The 15,905-nt window shown below is 46.0% G+C and overlaps 2 protein-coding genes across 4 annotated transcripts in view; both read right to left on the bottom strand.

Annotated features, from left to right (window-relative positions):
- Positions 1-429: 429 nt before the first annotated feature.
- Positions 430-1,671, bottom strand: LOC126381628 (uncharacterized). Its single transcript, XM_050031081.1, has one exon. The coding sequence runs from the start codon at positions 1,669-1,671 to the stop codon at positions 430-432; it is 1,242 nt and encodes a 413-aa protein (XP_049887038.1).
- A 1,785-nt stretch (positions 1,672-3,456) lies between these two features.
- The window catches only part of LOC126381625 (uncharacterized), a 57,893-nt gene continuing 45,444 nt past the window's right edge, over positions 3,457-15,905 (bottom strand). Inside the window, exons 1-3 of one of the 3 annotated variants that reach the window (XM_050031078.1) lie at positions 13,614-13,810; positions 4,202-4,602; positions 3,457-3,692 (exon numbers count right to left, since the gene is read on the bottom strand). In XM_050031078.1, coding sequence (XP_049887035.1) covers positions 3,553-3,692; positions 4,202-4,526 — 465 coding nt within the window. In that variant the 5' untranslated portion in view covers positions 4,527-4,602; positions 13,614-13,810 and the 3' untranslated portion in view covers positions 3,457-3,552. Of the gene's footprint in view, positions 3,693-4,201; positions 4,969-13,613; positions 13,811-15,905 lie in introns of those variants that run through there. The other 2 variants (XM_050031079.1, XM_050031077.1) reach the window with 2 other exon arrangements.

The following is a 15,905-nucleotide window of genomic DNA, read 5'->3' as shown; positions in this document are numbered from 1 at the left end:
AAGGATAGCTGCAGTACGTCTAGAAATATCGTATAAGCTGGACATATTTGGGGTCGTATCTTTGAGCTGCTTTATTACAATTCTAGCATCCCATACAGGAACTTTGTGACGTGGAGGATTTGCTAAAGACATGGCTTTTAAGATATGTTTAACTATATGGCTAGACGAGATGTTAACATTGGACATAGTTTCGCTTATGGATGCGATCACTGATTTATGCACAAGTATTGTACGGTAGGCTAATTTTTCTTTTAAATGTAGGTGAACTAGATATCTGGCTACATCAGAAGGAGCTGGTGACCGGCAATTTATATTGTTTTGTTGACACCAAGTTGACCATTTTGCCCAGATTGGAACATTATGTTTTAAGGGTTGATGCTCGCCAGCACGATGATAGGAGGTCTTGCTCTTCTGGAGTCCAGTTCGCCGTCAAGGAGTCCCACCCGATACGAACCAGGCTTCCAACTGTAGGTGCTGGGCTTGAGCTGGAGGAAGGCCTGTCACCGTGTCCACTAGGTTGGTTTGTAGATTCGGTATTTTTATTGGGCGAGAGAGTGCTCGGTTCTTCATGTCTGCTCGCCAGAAGGGTTTCTTCCATTTGCGAGCTACCACAATGAACTGTCCCGTCGCTGAGTTGAGGTGTTGTAAGACTTGTGGGAGCAGTCCTGGCGGAGGAAATATACATGCGATATTGTAACGCCAACATTTGCTGAACGCGTCGTGATAGTAGGCGTTCGAGTCTAACAAGTCGAGCGTAACGTAATTTGGGACGACGTGTGCCGTCTTTGACCCGAATAAGTCGACGTTTGGGGTTCCCCATTTGCTGAATATTAACGTCGTTGCCTCGCTTTTTAGATGCCATTCTGAGCCGGCGCGATTGCGTGAGAGGTGGTCGGCTTCGGTTTTGTACATCCCTGGGAGGTGGTGAGGGATTATTACAACACCGAGGCTGTCCGCCAGAGTCAGCAGTTGTTTCGTTAGTCGCAGTAATGGTTTTGATCTCGTTCCGCCCTCGTTTTTGATGTATGAGACCACGGTATTGCTGTCGCTTTGGAGAATCAGTTTCGAATTCTTGAGTACTGTCGCTTCCGATGTGAGGGCTGCTATTACTGCATACATTTCTTTTAGATTGCAGTGCCAAGACCTCTGGTTCTGAGACCACACTCTTTGTACCGGGTTGTTGTTGATCACTGCTCCCCATTTTATGTCCGAGGCGACCGTGATGCTCATGTAATTTGTTGGTAGTGGTTTCGGATGTATGGAGGTCTTTTGATCTATGTTTTTTAACCACCATTCTAGTTCGACTTGTACTTCGACTGGGTAAAGGACAAGCTTGTGAGGGTTCTTGCGTAATCTGTTGCTGTGCCGTTGCAGATCGCGGCAATGTAACCTCCCCCGGTGGGTAATGAAGGTTGCAAAGTTGAGAAACCCTAAGAGGCGTTGTGCCTGCTTGAGGGTCCCACTGCCGGCAGCCAGACGTGTGCTGAGACTCCGTCGGATTTTGTTTACTTTGTTGGGAGGTAAACACTTGTGGTTGTGGCGAGTGTTCCACTCTATTCCCAAGAACTCGATGGATTTTGTTGGAGTGATTACGGATTTTTCCAGGTTGACACACCAACCCAGGCTGGTTAGGAGTTTTATTGCCATGGAGACTTGGTTTTGGAGAACCATCTTTTGCTGATGAACGATTAAGTAATCGTCTAGGTATACAACAATGCGTAGACCCTCTGCTCGCAGTACTTCGGCAATCCAGTTGGTTACACTTACAAACATTCGTGGGGCAGCAGCCAGCACGAATGGTAAGCACGTCATCTGAAGCAACTGACCATCGTAACTGATTCTGAGATAGCGTCTGTGCTCCGGTTTTATTGGGACGTGATAGTAGGCTTGGCTGAGGTCCAGCTTTACCATCCAGTCAGATTTTTGCAGGAATTTTGGCATTTGTTGGTGGTGGAACAAGTGGAAGTGCTTCGGTTTCATGAACTGATTTAAGGCTTTGAGATTGAAAATCACACGATTCTTGCCATTGGGTTTTCTTTTTATGAATAGCGGGGAGATGAAACTTGGAGTCAGAGGGGCTGGCTCTAGTATAAAAAAAAAAAAAAAAAATAATTTTATTTCAGACAGATGCCCATATTTGTTAGTATTACAAAAACTTAAAAACTATGTTAGTAGTGATAAAACAAAATTTAATTTATTTTATTTTTATTTATTTATTTTTTATTTTTTTTTTATTTTTATTTTATTTTTTATTTTTTTTTATTTTTTATATTTTTATTTATTTTTTATTTTTATTTTTTTTATTTAATTTGTATATCTTCCTAAACCATTTTTTGTACCTCTGACGTCATCTGCGAGGTGACTGGGGTTTGAAATTTTGTCAAGGAGTCTAAAGTCGGTAGAATTAAGGGCGGTGACTGATTGAACGGGATTCGGGCAACCGGTTATCATTTTTAGTATTGATAATGGTGGATTTAGAGCCTTCCAGTTGCGTAGATAATGCTTCAGACGACCGCTCGTGAAACTCAGTGAGTCATTTGTCTGTATTTCCCGTTTTGCGTCCCTTGCCTTGCCCTCCCCCCTTTTTTCTTGAGGTGGAGTAATTGTTTTGTCGTCTGTTGTTCGTTTCATTTTTCTGACTTTGTTTTATGTGGTTGGGTTTAGCATAAAATGTCTTGTCTTGCGATGAGGTTGATGACCCAGTTGTTTTTTGGGGATATGATCGTTGGACTTTGGATTTTTCTAATTTATCAATACCTCCTATTTTATGCAAATATGCAGATAAAAGTTGTGGGTTAAACATATATTCGTTTGATGGGGGTATTTTATCCATGTCTTCACGCAGGTATTTTCCTTTTAAACCTTTTAACAAAGACCGGCGTCTATGTTCCAGTACTTCTGCTCGCTTTCCGCACATATTTGAAGTATGTCATGAGACACACTCTTGTAGGTTGATTCGTTACCAAATAGCTCTTTAAGTTTATCGTAAAGGGTAGACGGCGTGACTTGTGTGTCCGTTTTTGAGCTCCAATCGATAAGAATTTGTAAAGCGGAATTGACAGATTCGTTTTGGGCTAAAAAGGCGTTAGAAAGCGCGGCAAAACTACATTCCATTTGATATCAACGTAAAGGCGCGAAAGGTTCTTCTAAGCATCGTAGCTCTTCGTTAATTTTAAGCTTAAGGAAAGCGGGGGCGGCTACGTATTTCTTTTGCACGTCCGTGTAACGCACATATAGGATTATTTGAAAAAAATAGCGATCGGCACATTGTTAATACCCGGAATAAAAATAAACTTGTTTTAGCGATTTGGAAAATAATTATTTAAAAAAAAAACGGTCAAACGTAGGCAAAAATACTTATAATTTAAATAAATTTAAAGAATTACAAATGAACTAGAAAATAGGATTTAAAGCACAAGTTTAGTAAAAAGCAATATGAAAACAGTGAACGTCCGTTCGGTTCCGTAGCCGCGACAAAAGTGAGCCGCGCGCCATGCTCGCTTCTTTTATTGACAGCTGTCGGTGACGTGTGGCGCCTACTCCCTCCTAGACCTAGTCTTCATCTAACACGGCCTCTCCTGACGACGGCGCGTCCTCGCCCGTGAAGCTCTGAAAGTACTCGGCTGCTGAGGATGGCCCTGGCACCGCACCGTCAGAGTCATCGTGCAGGTCGTAGGAGCTTTCATCTGCACCTGTAATTCCGTCAGAAAAAACACATTGTTAAGTTTGGGCACTAGTATTATGTAGTGATCGTATGTATGCAAAATAGAGAGTTATCTATTGCACATACATTATGCGGAAACAACCAAAATATCTTAAACCACTCTATTATAGAATGCAGAGCCCAGCTCAATGCAAAACATAACAGTATAGTGGAGCTCAGCTCAACACATTAAATAAGCGTGGAGCCCAGCTCAACACATAAAACCAGGGTGGAGCCCAGCTCAACACATAACCAGAGTGGAGCCCAGCTCAACACATAAACAAGAGTGGAGCCCAGCTCAACACATAAACAAGAGTGGAGCCCAGCTCAACACATAAACAAGAGTGGAGCCCAGCTCAACACATAAACAAGAGTGGAGCCCAGCTCAACACATAAACAAGAGTGGAGCCCAGCTCAAAACATAAACAAGAGTGGAGCCCAGCTCAACACTAACCAGAGTGGAGCCCAGCTCAACACATAAACAAAAGTAATACTCACTCTCAAAGAATAAACTACAAGTCTCAGGAATCCATTCGCCACGCCACAGAGTCATAAATTCGGCGGCTGCTTGCGTGGTCTTGCCATAAGATCCAGCAAGCAGTTTCATATCGTACCGCCCATGTGGCAATACTTTTGTAATTATGTAAGGGCCGCGCATGCCTGAATCAAGCTTGCCAGTTGCTTGACTGCCCTTGTTCACAAAAACGACGTCATCAACAGCGAAGGTTCGAGGAGGTCGTCGCCTCTCATTCACGCGAGCGTCTTGCCGGGTGCGGTTCATGTCCAGCAACTCGGTGGCGCGCTGGCGAGCCATCTCCCGCATAGCCTCTCGGTTGGGGCTACTCCCTTCATGGGCTACGTCTCTCAGCAGGAGCCGAATAACGGGCGTCACTGCTTCACTGCCAATTAAAAGATTTAGTGGTGAACATTTTGTTGACTTATGAGTGGTGATGTTTAAGGTCAGTTGCAATTTCCATAGAACGTCAGACCATCGCTCTCGTCTAAAATTACTTTCTACGCGAATCATGTTTAGGACAGTCCTACAATAGCGCTCCACTTGCCCGTTGCTCTGGTGCATATCAGGAGTAATGAAATATATATCACTCCCCATACCTTTGACCCATTCTACAAACGCCGTACTTTCGTACATACGTCCGCGATCAACGACTAGTAATTTAGGTGCGCCAAATAATGAAATTGCTGCTTCAAACACTCTCCGTAACTCGTTCGAGTCCTGGCGGTAAATAGGGTACAAAAGACAGTATTTGGTGAATGAGTCAACTATTAATATCACATATTTATAACCGACTCGGGAAGAGGTCCAAGCACGTCACTATGCACAGTTTCAAAGGGTATACTCGGTTTATTCCACGATGTAATCGGTTGGGGCGGTTGACGCGGCACCTTTTTGTGCGACAAGCAAACAATGCAATGTTGGATATACTTCTTAGTAAACGAGCGTAACCCGGGAAACCAAAAGTGTTTCAGTATCAGCTCGACTGTCTTATCGATATCCATAGATATCCAATATGATGGTGTTCATCGTGGAATATCCGTAACAAACTTAAGCGATGCCCCTTTGGTACATAGCACAACAACCGCGAGTCCTCTCCCGTTACATGTAACTTGTAATACAAAATATGATTTTGTTGAACGTAGCAATTAGGATCAAGCTGCCCCTCGTTTAACTTTTGTAACAATTCCTTCGTTTCTGTATCCGCGGCCTGTGCCACTTGTGCCCAGTTGGTGGGTCTACGTACTTGGCAAACATTAACCGGGTTTCTGCTCAAATAGTCCGCGTGGGACAGAGCCGTGCCTTTTCTGTATTCAAGCTCAAAATCGTAGTCCTGTTGATAGACCCACCAACGAGCCACTCTAGGCAGCAAATCTTTCTTCCGTTGGGTTAACTTCAAGGCATTGCAGTCTGTTACAACTTTGAAATGGATACCGATAAGGTAATGGCGAAAATGCTGCAATGCCCTGACGACGGCCAGCGTCTCCAGCTCATAGGAGTGGTACCGCGGTTCGGCGCCATGTGTTGCCTTACTGAAATATACCACAGGTCGCTTGTGCCCATCCTCATGAGTCTGGAGAAGTACCGCGCCATAACCCAACGAAGAGGCGTCCGTGTGGACCTCTGTTGGCAAGGACGGGTCAAATATCGATAACGTAGGCTCCGTGGACAAACGTTCTACTATATCTCGACGCACGATTTCCTGTTCTTCACCCCAATTGAATTGTACGCCCTTACGAAGGAGATTACTGATGCTAGCCGTCTTGATCGAGTAGCCCGGAATGTATCGCCTAAAATACCCCGCTAGGCCCATGAACTGCCTTACTTGTTTAATATTGGATGGAATCGGAGCTTTAACTAAAGCCTCGACTTTATGCTTGCTCGGGCTAACCTGACCGTTACAGATGGTTCGGCCTAAATACTCAATCTCCTTTGCAAGGAAAGTGCACTTTTTTAAATTGATTGCGAAGCCTGCGTCCGTCAAAGTTTGTAACACGTCGCGTAAAGTTTCCAGTCCCTCCTCTATCGTCATACTAGGAATAAGTACGTCGTCAATATAAACATAAACTTTTCCTTTGGAAATAAAAGAACTTAAAGTGTTTGCGATTATCTTTTGATACACCACCGGCGCATTTGACAAGCCGTAGGGCATCTTGAGATATTCAAAATGCCCTTCAGGCGTCACGAAGGCCGTCATGTGTACAGATTCCGGGTCCATGGGGATCTGATGAAACCCCGTTGCCATATCAAGACTCGTGAAGTAGACGCTTTTTCCTAGACGATCTATATGATCATCGATCAATGGCAACGGGTAGCGATCTTTGTAAGTGTTCGCATTAAGGGCCCGGTAATCCACGCACATCCTTTTTTTTTTTTTTTTTGACGTGACTTATTGTAGATTTGCCGCAGATGGCATTAACTACTTGGCCGGACAAATGGGGAGCGCTGAAGGCTCTCACCCGGTACAACGTTTAAGACAACAGGCCTGAGGGTGCCCAGTTGGGCGCGAACCTCGGCTCAGGGCGTCGTCTGAGAGGAAAAATATTTGAAAGAATTAATCGACCCTAGTGGGTCGATAGCGATAAGCGCTGAATGAGGGAAATCGTCGACCACGCCGGCGGGGTCGGTATCGGGGTCCTGAAGTGTTTGGTGTCGCGAGCTGATTGGCTGCCTCTATGGCTAGAGTAATCGGGTCGTCGGGATCGTATATTACGTCATTCGGGCGCCGATACTTTTCAGTACCGTCCCTAAGCGGAATGTACTCGGAAGCCGCAATTACCAGGGGATTTGGGTGGTGCGGAGCAGAATCGAAAAAACGTTTGGAAGCTAATTTGAGCCATTGGGCAATGGTTGGCAGACCTAGGTCAATGTGCAGATTTTCATTGCGAAGGAACCACGGAGCTCCCGTGGCTTTCCGCATGAAACGATTTTGTATTACCTGTAGACGGTGGATTTGAGAGGGACTCGCATGAGCGAAAACTACCCCTGCATAGGTCATGATCGGACGGATGCAAGTCGTGTAGATTTTCACCTTATTCCTAAGGGACAATTTACTTCGCTTGTTAAGGAGACAATGAAGACGGCCCATTACAAACGCGGCGCGATCGCGCACTCGTTTGATATGGGCCTTGAAAGTAAGACGTCTATCTAAGACTACGCCGAGATATTTGACTTGCTCCTCCCAAGGGATCGGCTTGCCAAACATCGTAATGACTTTAAGTTGACGGCGTGACCGTGGCGTGTTATAGTAGCCCTTTGAAAAGTACACCTCTGCACTTTTCTCCGGGTTTACCTCGATCCTCCATTTGCGAAACCACTTGCCCAAGGCATTGGCCGCGCGTTGGAGGATTCCGGTCATCATAACTCGACCACGGCACGAAGAATAGAGGCTGTATCATCCGCAAATAAAGCTAATTCGGTATTAGGAGATTTGGGAATGTCACTAGTATATAATGAAAATAGTAAAGGGGAGAGGACGGAGCCTTGTGGGACTCCGGCATGTATCGGGTGCGGTGACGAGAGCGTCCCCTTCACGCGGTAGCGAAAGGTTCGATTTGAGAGGAAGTCTCGTATGATGTGCACGAGACGGTCTGGCACTCCCAGTGAATAAAGCTTGTAAATCAAGCCGTTGTGCCAGACTTTGTCGAACGCTTTCGCCACATCGAAAAAGTGCGCTCCCGTAGCGACAGGTTTTTTTAAGTTTAATCTACTAGAGATATGTTCAACAATACGGTGCACTTGTTGAACGCAGGAGTGTTTGGTTCTAAAACCAAACTGCTCTGGTGGAATAAGACTATTGGATTCGGCGTAGTCCCGTAATCTAGCAAATATGAGCCGCTCATAAACCTTCCCCATGGAATTGAGGAGACTTATGGGGCGGTAACTCGAAGGTTCGTTTTTAGGTTTCCCAGACTTTGGTATACCAATTACAATTGCTTCTTTCCACTGCTGTGGAAAGACGCAGTTGCTCAAGGCGACGTTGAATATTGCCGTTAGTAAGCAGATGAGGGGAGCACCGAAGTTTTTAAGGACACGATTCGTGATACCGTCTGAGCCAGGGGCTTTTCGGGTATGAAATCTTTTGATAATACCTAGTACCTCTTCCTCAGTTACCTGTGGAAGAGGAGGATCGGTGGGAGGTACTGAAGCCCTACGCTGAACTTCAGAGTTCACCGTCGAGAGGTGCCTACGATCGATAGGGAGAGTGCTGGGCGAGCATTGGGCTTCGAGACTGTCGGCAAGGCATTCGGCTTTTTCGTCATCGTCGAAAGCGGGGGGTTGGCTAGGCCTATTGAGAGGGGGAGTAGGAACAACCGTATCCTTTTGAAGAGACCTAGACAGCTGCCAGATGGCCTGGTGGTGGGGCTCAATGCCGCTCAAAAGATTGTCCCACCGATTCTGTCGCATGTCATTAATACGTTTTCTTACAGTATGCTGCAAGAGACGCAAATGACGGCGACATTCCTCGGTGCGATTGGAATCATATGCGCGGGTGGCTGCGTTTTTCTCCGTTAGCAGATCACGGATGTCGGTAGGCAGTTTCCAGCGATGGTCTTCCATCTCCGGAACCTGTTTTGAACTTTCGTTCAAAACCGACCTCACGTGATCCGTGAGGGAGTTAATAGCTGTGGAGGCCTCCTCTATGGAGGTTATTTCTACTGGGATACTATCTAAGTACACTGAACTGGAAGACTGGAGGCCTTCGGCCACCTTCTCCCAGTCCAGCACTGTCTTAGGGGGTGCTGGATTATCAGGGGCGTCTAAACGGGAGCCTAGTTTTAATATAACAGGTCGGTGGTCGGATCGTAACTCGTGTAGTACTTCTATAGAACATAAAAGTAAGTTTATGTTCTTTAGAAGCGCCATGTCGAGTATTTCTGGTCTGTGGTTCAAGTCAGGGGGATATCTAGTGGGCTGCAATGGTGTTATTATATCATAATAGAGGGGCTCGGCTAGAGTTTCTAATACCCTGCCTCTTGTGTTTGTTGTTAAGCAACTCCAAGAAAGATGTTTAGCGTTAAGATCACCTGCAATTATGACTGAATTACTGAGATTAAAGAGGGCTTCGAGGTCACTTCTAAGTAACCTCTTGGAGTTATTAGGAGATAGATAAGCCGACACTAATGTGATCGGCTGATGTCCTGTCATGCCTACTCGACAGATCGAAGCCTCAATGTCAGTGAGGTCAGGTGGGTCTATAGGGATACAGTGAAGTGACTTTCTATAATAAATGAGAGTGCCCCCTTTGGGCGCACAGATCCTGTCGTTTCGCACTAGATTATAATTTGCCATCTTGGGGTCGCGGTTAGAGGGTTTGAGGAAAGATTCCTGCACTAAAAAAATATCTACCTGATGATGTTTTACAAACTCGTGAATCTCTGCACGTTGACCTAAGATGCCATCAGCATTGAAAAAACCTATTGTAAGGGAACGCGGTTTGACTCTACTTTTATTCGTACAATCCATTATTAGGTTTAAATTGGGACAGGGAGTCCAATAAACTGTCAAGTTGACTAAGGGCCGACTTAAAGAGAATACTAAATTCCCTAAACTGATTGACAGGAAATGCAGAGGCCTGAGGGGCCATCGCAGGAACCGGACGAGGCGCGAGAGGGGCTGCAGGAATACCTAAATTGCTACTAGATTGGGCGCGGGGCGGATTTGTGGGTCAGACGATAGCCGGGGGACGAGTCCATGCGTATGGACGCTGCAGCGCGAGTTTGGTCTGCGTGAGTGGCAGAGCCGGGAAATCGCGAGTAGAGTGCGAGGAAGGGGCCATATGGGCTTTAGTGGGACCGGGTTGGGAAGCTGCAGCGCGGGCTGCCCTTCGTTGGGCTACCTTGTGGTGGGTGCGTGGAGCCTTGGTGCATCCGCGATAGTTCGCAGGATGACCTTGCTGACCACACAGCACACAGCTAGGGGGTTCTACCTCGTTTTTGCCTCTAAGGCAATCCGAGGTAGCGTGATCCCCTAGGCACTTTACGCACCTAGGCTTGGCATGGCAATGCCTACTAGAATGCCCGTAAAGTTGGCATCTATGACACTGCGTTGGGGGGCCTCCCTTATGGGGAGTTTCCACTTTAAGGCCAGATAGACCGCAACAAGTCTTCAGGTTGAAGATCTTCTTGCCCTCATCCGTCCTTTCTAATATGACTGTGACCATGTCATACGGGACCTGGCCACGACCGCGATGCATACGGTGCACCTCAAGCACGGGAAAACCGTTGTTAACAAGGTCCTCCTTAACTAGAGTGGTTTCCCACTCCTTAGGGATTCCCTTTATGATGATACGGAGGATACGTTCCTCCGGGAGGGCGTAGGTATGGAATTGTATTCCTCTACCTTTCAGAATTGTAGTGAGCTTTCTATGCTCAGAAGATGACGGGACTTGAATTTTGATCCCATCTTGGGTCGTGCGGGCGCTGGTGATTACGATGTTCTCCTCTTTCGCCCGAAGGGAGACTTCGTTCCACCTATTTTTGTCCCTCATATACAAGGGCGGAGGGGTGGGACCTTTTTGTACTTGAGTGCCGCTGATGGCACTTTTACAATTGAGAGCCTTAGAAGGGCTGGAAGGGGCCTTACGGGCCTCGGGGATGGAAGAGGGAATCGACGTTCCCGAGGACATCTTCTGGACCTTAGCAGGCTCAGATTCGCGGTGACGGCGGGCTCGTTTTCCCTTACGGCCCTCCACGAGCGTGAATATGTCCTCCGAAGAGGACGACTCCACACACTCCGACGACGAATCGGACTCGGCAACGTCCATAAGAACATCGCACGATTCCTCATCGTCACCGGCGAGGAGGGTAGCAGGGGAAGGGGAAGACGCGCGCGATTGGGACAATGCAAGAGACGCGGCGGGGTGGGTAGACGCAATAGGCCGGGCAGTGCCGGGAAGCGACGCGAGAGAGGCGGCGGGGCCGGGGGTTGCGGGGAGACAAGGTGACGACGCGCGGTCGGCACGAGCACTATCGACGCGGGGCGCGGAAGGCAAGGTTAACGCCGCAACTTGCGGTACTAAGCGGCATATCTCAGCGTAAAGCGCGCTGCTTTTATCCGCTAGGATATGCGTCAAAATGATTTTACCTATTTCGGCCCACAGCTCGGAGCTGTCGGCCATTTTTAAGGGACGGCCAATCTGCTATATAATAATTACTACCGCTTCGCAAAAGCGTTCCTCAGAGAATAAGCGGCGCAAGAAACTCTGAGGCGATCGCTCGCTAACTTTCGCAACTCGAGTGGGATTGCTCGAGGGTGTGTAAGAGTGAGTTTTGCCTCTTTGCTTGGGGTTAACAAAGAAGATGTGTGCTTATGGTGTGCCCTAAGCTGGTATCCCTTTGCCGATCTTATTGTGCAAGAGGGTTCCTATGCTCTAAGTGCGGAGGGTTTTTACACCCCGAAACACGAAGAGAAAAGAATAAGGGGTAGAGATTGGTCACTCTACCCCGGGTGACAGCTAGAGTCGACTAGGGTAGACCCCAAGGCCGGTGGTTCTAGCCCCGTCCGGGTAATATGCCTGCCTCAAAGTGAGGCAAGCGGACGCCCCAGGGCCACGTCCCACTCAGCTTAGTTAACACCGCAAGGTATCCACTGAGGACCACGAAACTGTGGTTTTAAAATTAAAATCGATGCAACTGTAAAATAACAGTCGTTATTTTATCCTTGAAACTTAGATAAGCCAGCAAGTTCTGAGAAGAACTATTGTTGACTCAATGAATGGCGGCAGGGTCACGCCAGCAGGTAGCCGGCAGACAATGGCGGCACGGGGCGCGGGGCGCGCGGCGGGGGGCTGCGGGGCGCAGCGTGGGGAGCTGCGGGGCGCAGCTCGGGACCTCTGAACAAACGACCGTTCGGGACGGCCGCTCGACGCAGAGTGACACGCACATCCGGTCGCTTCCGTCACGCTTCTTAACGAGGAGTATGGGACTCGAAAACTCAGATTGTGACTCGCGAATTATATTTTTTTCTTTCAAATCATTGACTATCTCACGTACGCGTAGTTTCTCGCTATGAGACATCTTATAAGGCCTATAGACGACAGGAGCATCGTTCTTCAATTGAATGCGCATTGTTCCGGTTTTCACGGTGGTATTAGCTGTGCCCGTAATGAGGTTTTCAGAAAACTGGTCTATAATGTCCAGTAGACGTTCCTTGTCGGCACCATCTAAACTAGTATTGATAGGAACGTGCGCGCTCGATTCAAGAACGAATACTCTATCAACGCGAGTTAACCGCTGTTCGCCCCTCGTACGTACGTAAGTAACGCCGTCCCTATTCAAAACGTCCGTACCTGCAATCACGGGTGTATTCATACAGCGGCTAGGTACCACATAGAAGTCAACTTCTAGAGTTATTTCGGGGAATTCAACTGTTAAAGTTGTATAGGATGTTGATTCCACATCTTCACTCCCGATACCACGAAGAGCACGATATGAGGGTATCTTATTACACTGGAAATGATCGACTACAGATTCCGAGATTAGAGAGATTGTAGAACCACTGTCGATTAATATATCAACCGGTATGCCCTGAATCACGCCTGTTGTGATATCGTTCTTCTTATAATCGCCTTCGATTTCGCGGCAGAAATTGACATTAGGAGTACCACGTGCACGGGAGGCCGCGCGCTGCTTGGCGAAACAGTCATCTACTTTATGACTTAACTTCTTGCAGTATGTACAGAGCACTTGTTTATCATTTGCATTATTTGACGTACTGGGGGTAGGGGAAGAAACATTCGGAACAGAAGTATCTGAACGCACTCGCTTCGAACACTGATAATGTTTGTGACCTATGTTACCGCAATTGAAACATTTTGTTTTGGTGTCGACACGTTCGCGTTTGCGTGACATGTTAGTACCACCACGTGTATCTAAATTGCGATTTCCACTAAACTGGGATTTGTTACTAAATTGTGCAGGCTTCACATAAATAGACAGGAAACTGACTAAATTCTCGGGCAACAAATTTGCATTTGTTGCAGCTGCTCGTATTTGAGGGTCAGTGATCCCGCGTATGACAATTGCAGAAATTAACTCCTCGCTCAACCCAGTAACAATTCGAAGTCGTAATAGCGATCGTCGCGCGTATTCTGCATAGGTGGGGTAGTTGTCCGAATTTGTTTTCATAACGTCGAATAATATGTTTGCGATATCTATTCGTTGCGGACACAATGCTCTAAACTGGGTTTTGAAATTATACCAACTCCTGTCATTTGTGACCCATTCGTTGAGCCACACTCGTGCGTCACCTTTGAGACAATTCCCGATACGCGCTAAGCACTCGCGGTCATCCCACCCGTTCAAAATACGCACGGTGATCCACTTCATCACACCACATATCAAAATTATGCAAAGATGGGTCAAAACTAGAAATGTAAAAGCTAGTCGACCTTACCTGAGTAATGGCGTTAATTGCGTTAGCAATTTTATCCGTTACCTCCAACACACAGTTACGTTCGGTCGGCGTAGCAGTCGCGACGGAATGCGGCAGACTAGGTGGCGATGACGGGCCTTGCACGTTAGAACCGTCCGGCATCATGATGGCTGGCACCTCGACGGCTCTGCCGTCGATCGCAGTAGACGGGTCAGCTTGCTGCAAGGAACGAGTGTCTTCCAACGCATTCAGACGGGATAAAATCGCCTGAAGTTGTTGTTGTAGCCCTGGTTCCGGCGAACGTTCACGCACTCGTCCTTTACGCTTTGGTTTTGGATCAGACATTGTACTTAACTACACTAAACAAATGACGTATTCACTATTAAACGAAAAAAGCTCTATATCAGGAAATCTATAAGCAGGATGCCAAAACAGATGCGGATATAGAATCCCACTTCTGATTTTAGCGATTTGGAAAATAATTATTTAAAAAAAAACGGTCAAACGTAGGCAAAAATACTTATAATTTAAATAAATTTAAAGAATTACAAATGAACTAGAAAACAGGATTTAAAGCACAAGTTTAGTAAAAAGCAATATGAAAACAGTGAACGTCCGTTCGGTTCCGTAGCCGCGACAAAAGTGAGCCGCGCGCCATGCTCGCTTCTTTTATTGACAGCTGTCGGTGACGTGTGGCGCGTACTCCCTCCTAGGCCTAGTCTTCATCTAACACTTGCTTTACAAGTCAGTCGATTACATAAGATTACTAAATCGTTTAAGGGGCAATGTATACGTTTTTACAATAAGATTTCCATTGACATTCAGAATTTGCCTTTCAACTGCTTTAAGACAGTAGTTAAACAAAAACTTTACAAAAAAGGTTATTATAAAGTTAGTGATTATTTAGAAGATATGAATGCATGAGATTAACTGTCTGAGAACTGATATTAGGCAGCTAAATTACTCAATTGTATATCAATATTTTATGTTTATTTTTATTTTTTTTAAAGAACGTCTAGGGCCCTGTGCCGAGGTTTTTCTTGCAGCTTCTTTTCCCCGGCTATACAGGTTGTGAGAAGCTGCAGTAGTTTTAGGCGGATGAGACGTTCGTTATGTAAAAATTGACGATTCAAAGTGTAACTGTGTTACCTACTGAATAAAGATATTTTTGAATTTGAATTTGCACGGCGTTCCAGTCGGGCGAGTCAAATCTTTGCATAGATGTAATTTTAGCAACACGGTCGAAGTTGGCTTTAGCTATCGTTGGTTCTTTAACTGAAACTACTAGGTCAGCGATGGTGTCTAATTTTTGGCGGTGGGCGCAAAAAGTTTTCCGCGGAGGTGGACGGTGATGTCTCAAGCATAGTCGGGGGTTCATTTGTATAAACACTACGTAATGCAGGGTAGAAAGACGAAATAGTAGCACTGAGAATATTGTTTACATGACTCACCAGTTGTTGAGACAATTGCTCAAACCTGCGATCCAGTTCCGATTCTCGTGAAGAGGAACGATTCGTCCGTGCCCTTTTCCTGGGCAACGTACCCTCCGATTCCGACGAAGAATCCTTGGTCGATGAACTTGATGATGACGAGCGTGATCGTTTACGCGGCGGCGGCGGCGAGTCCATTTCCGCGGTTTCACTCGCGGAATTCATCATACACAAACTCACGTGACGGAAATACTCTCACAAATTTTAGTTTAAACAGAACTTTTTACTTTAATCTCAAAAGTTCTATGAAAATATTAAATTTTAGCTGTGAAAACTTTTAAAACATTAACGGCCTTGCGCTCGATTCAAAACACGACGCAACAGTGAATATGGCGGCTTGTCAAAATTCCAAACTTAGTTCATAGAAAAGAGCACCGAGGGCGCTGCTGCAGCGCAGTCACGTGACGGATATTTAACGACATCTAACGGCTGAACGCAAGAAAGACACGATGTACTCTCTCGTAATGGATTTCGGACGTCAAACGGAACACATAATAAGGATTGAAAATCAAGTAAGTAGAACTAAATAATTATAATTTGTCATCAAAATAATCACTTAGAGAATAATACGTTTTTCATTCAATTCAGTTACTTATGCCTGTGGGGTGCAGAATCTGGCCTGGACAATGTTCTAACATTTGCATAAATTGTTTTTTGAATATATTAATATTATTGAAGTCACGTATAGGTTTTGGTATTTTGTTATAAATCTTTGTTGCTATACCAAATACACTTTTACCAAAAAGAGCTGTTTTAAAACTTTGCAGGCGGTTCAGTTGATCGCGACGCCGCGCGCCGTGCGCTGCTTACAAAGGTGAAAAGA

Source organism: Pectinophora gossypiella, unplaced genomic scaffold (genome assembly GCF_024362695.1).
Source record: "Pectinophora gossypiella unplaced genomic scaffold, ilPecGoss1.1 Pgos_69, whole genome shotgun sequence".
Classification (NCBI taxonomy): domain Eukaryota; kingdom Metazoa; phylum Arthropoda; class Insecta; order Lepidoptera; family Gelechiidae; genus Pectinophora; species Pectinophora gossypiella.
Note: the sequence above shows the minus strand (reverse complement) of the source record. Positions and strands in the feature narration are given on the sequence as shown.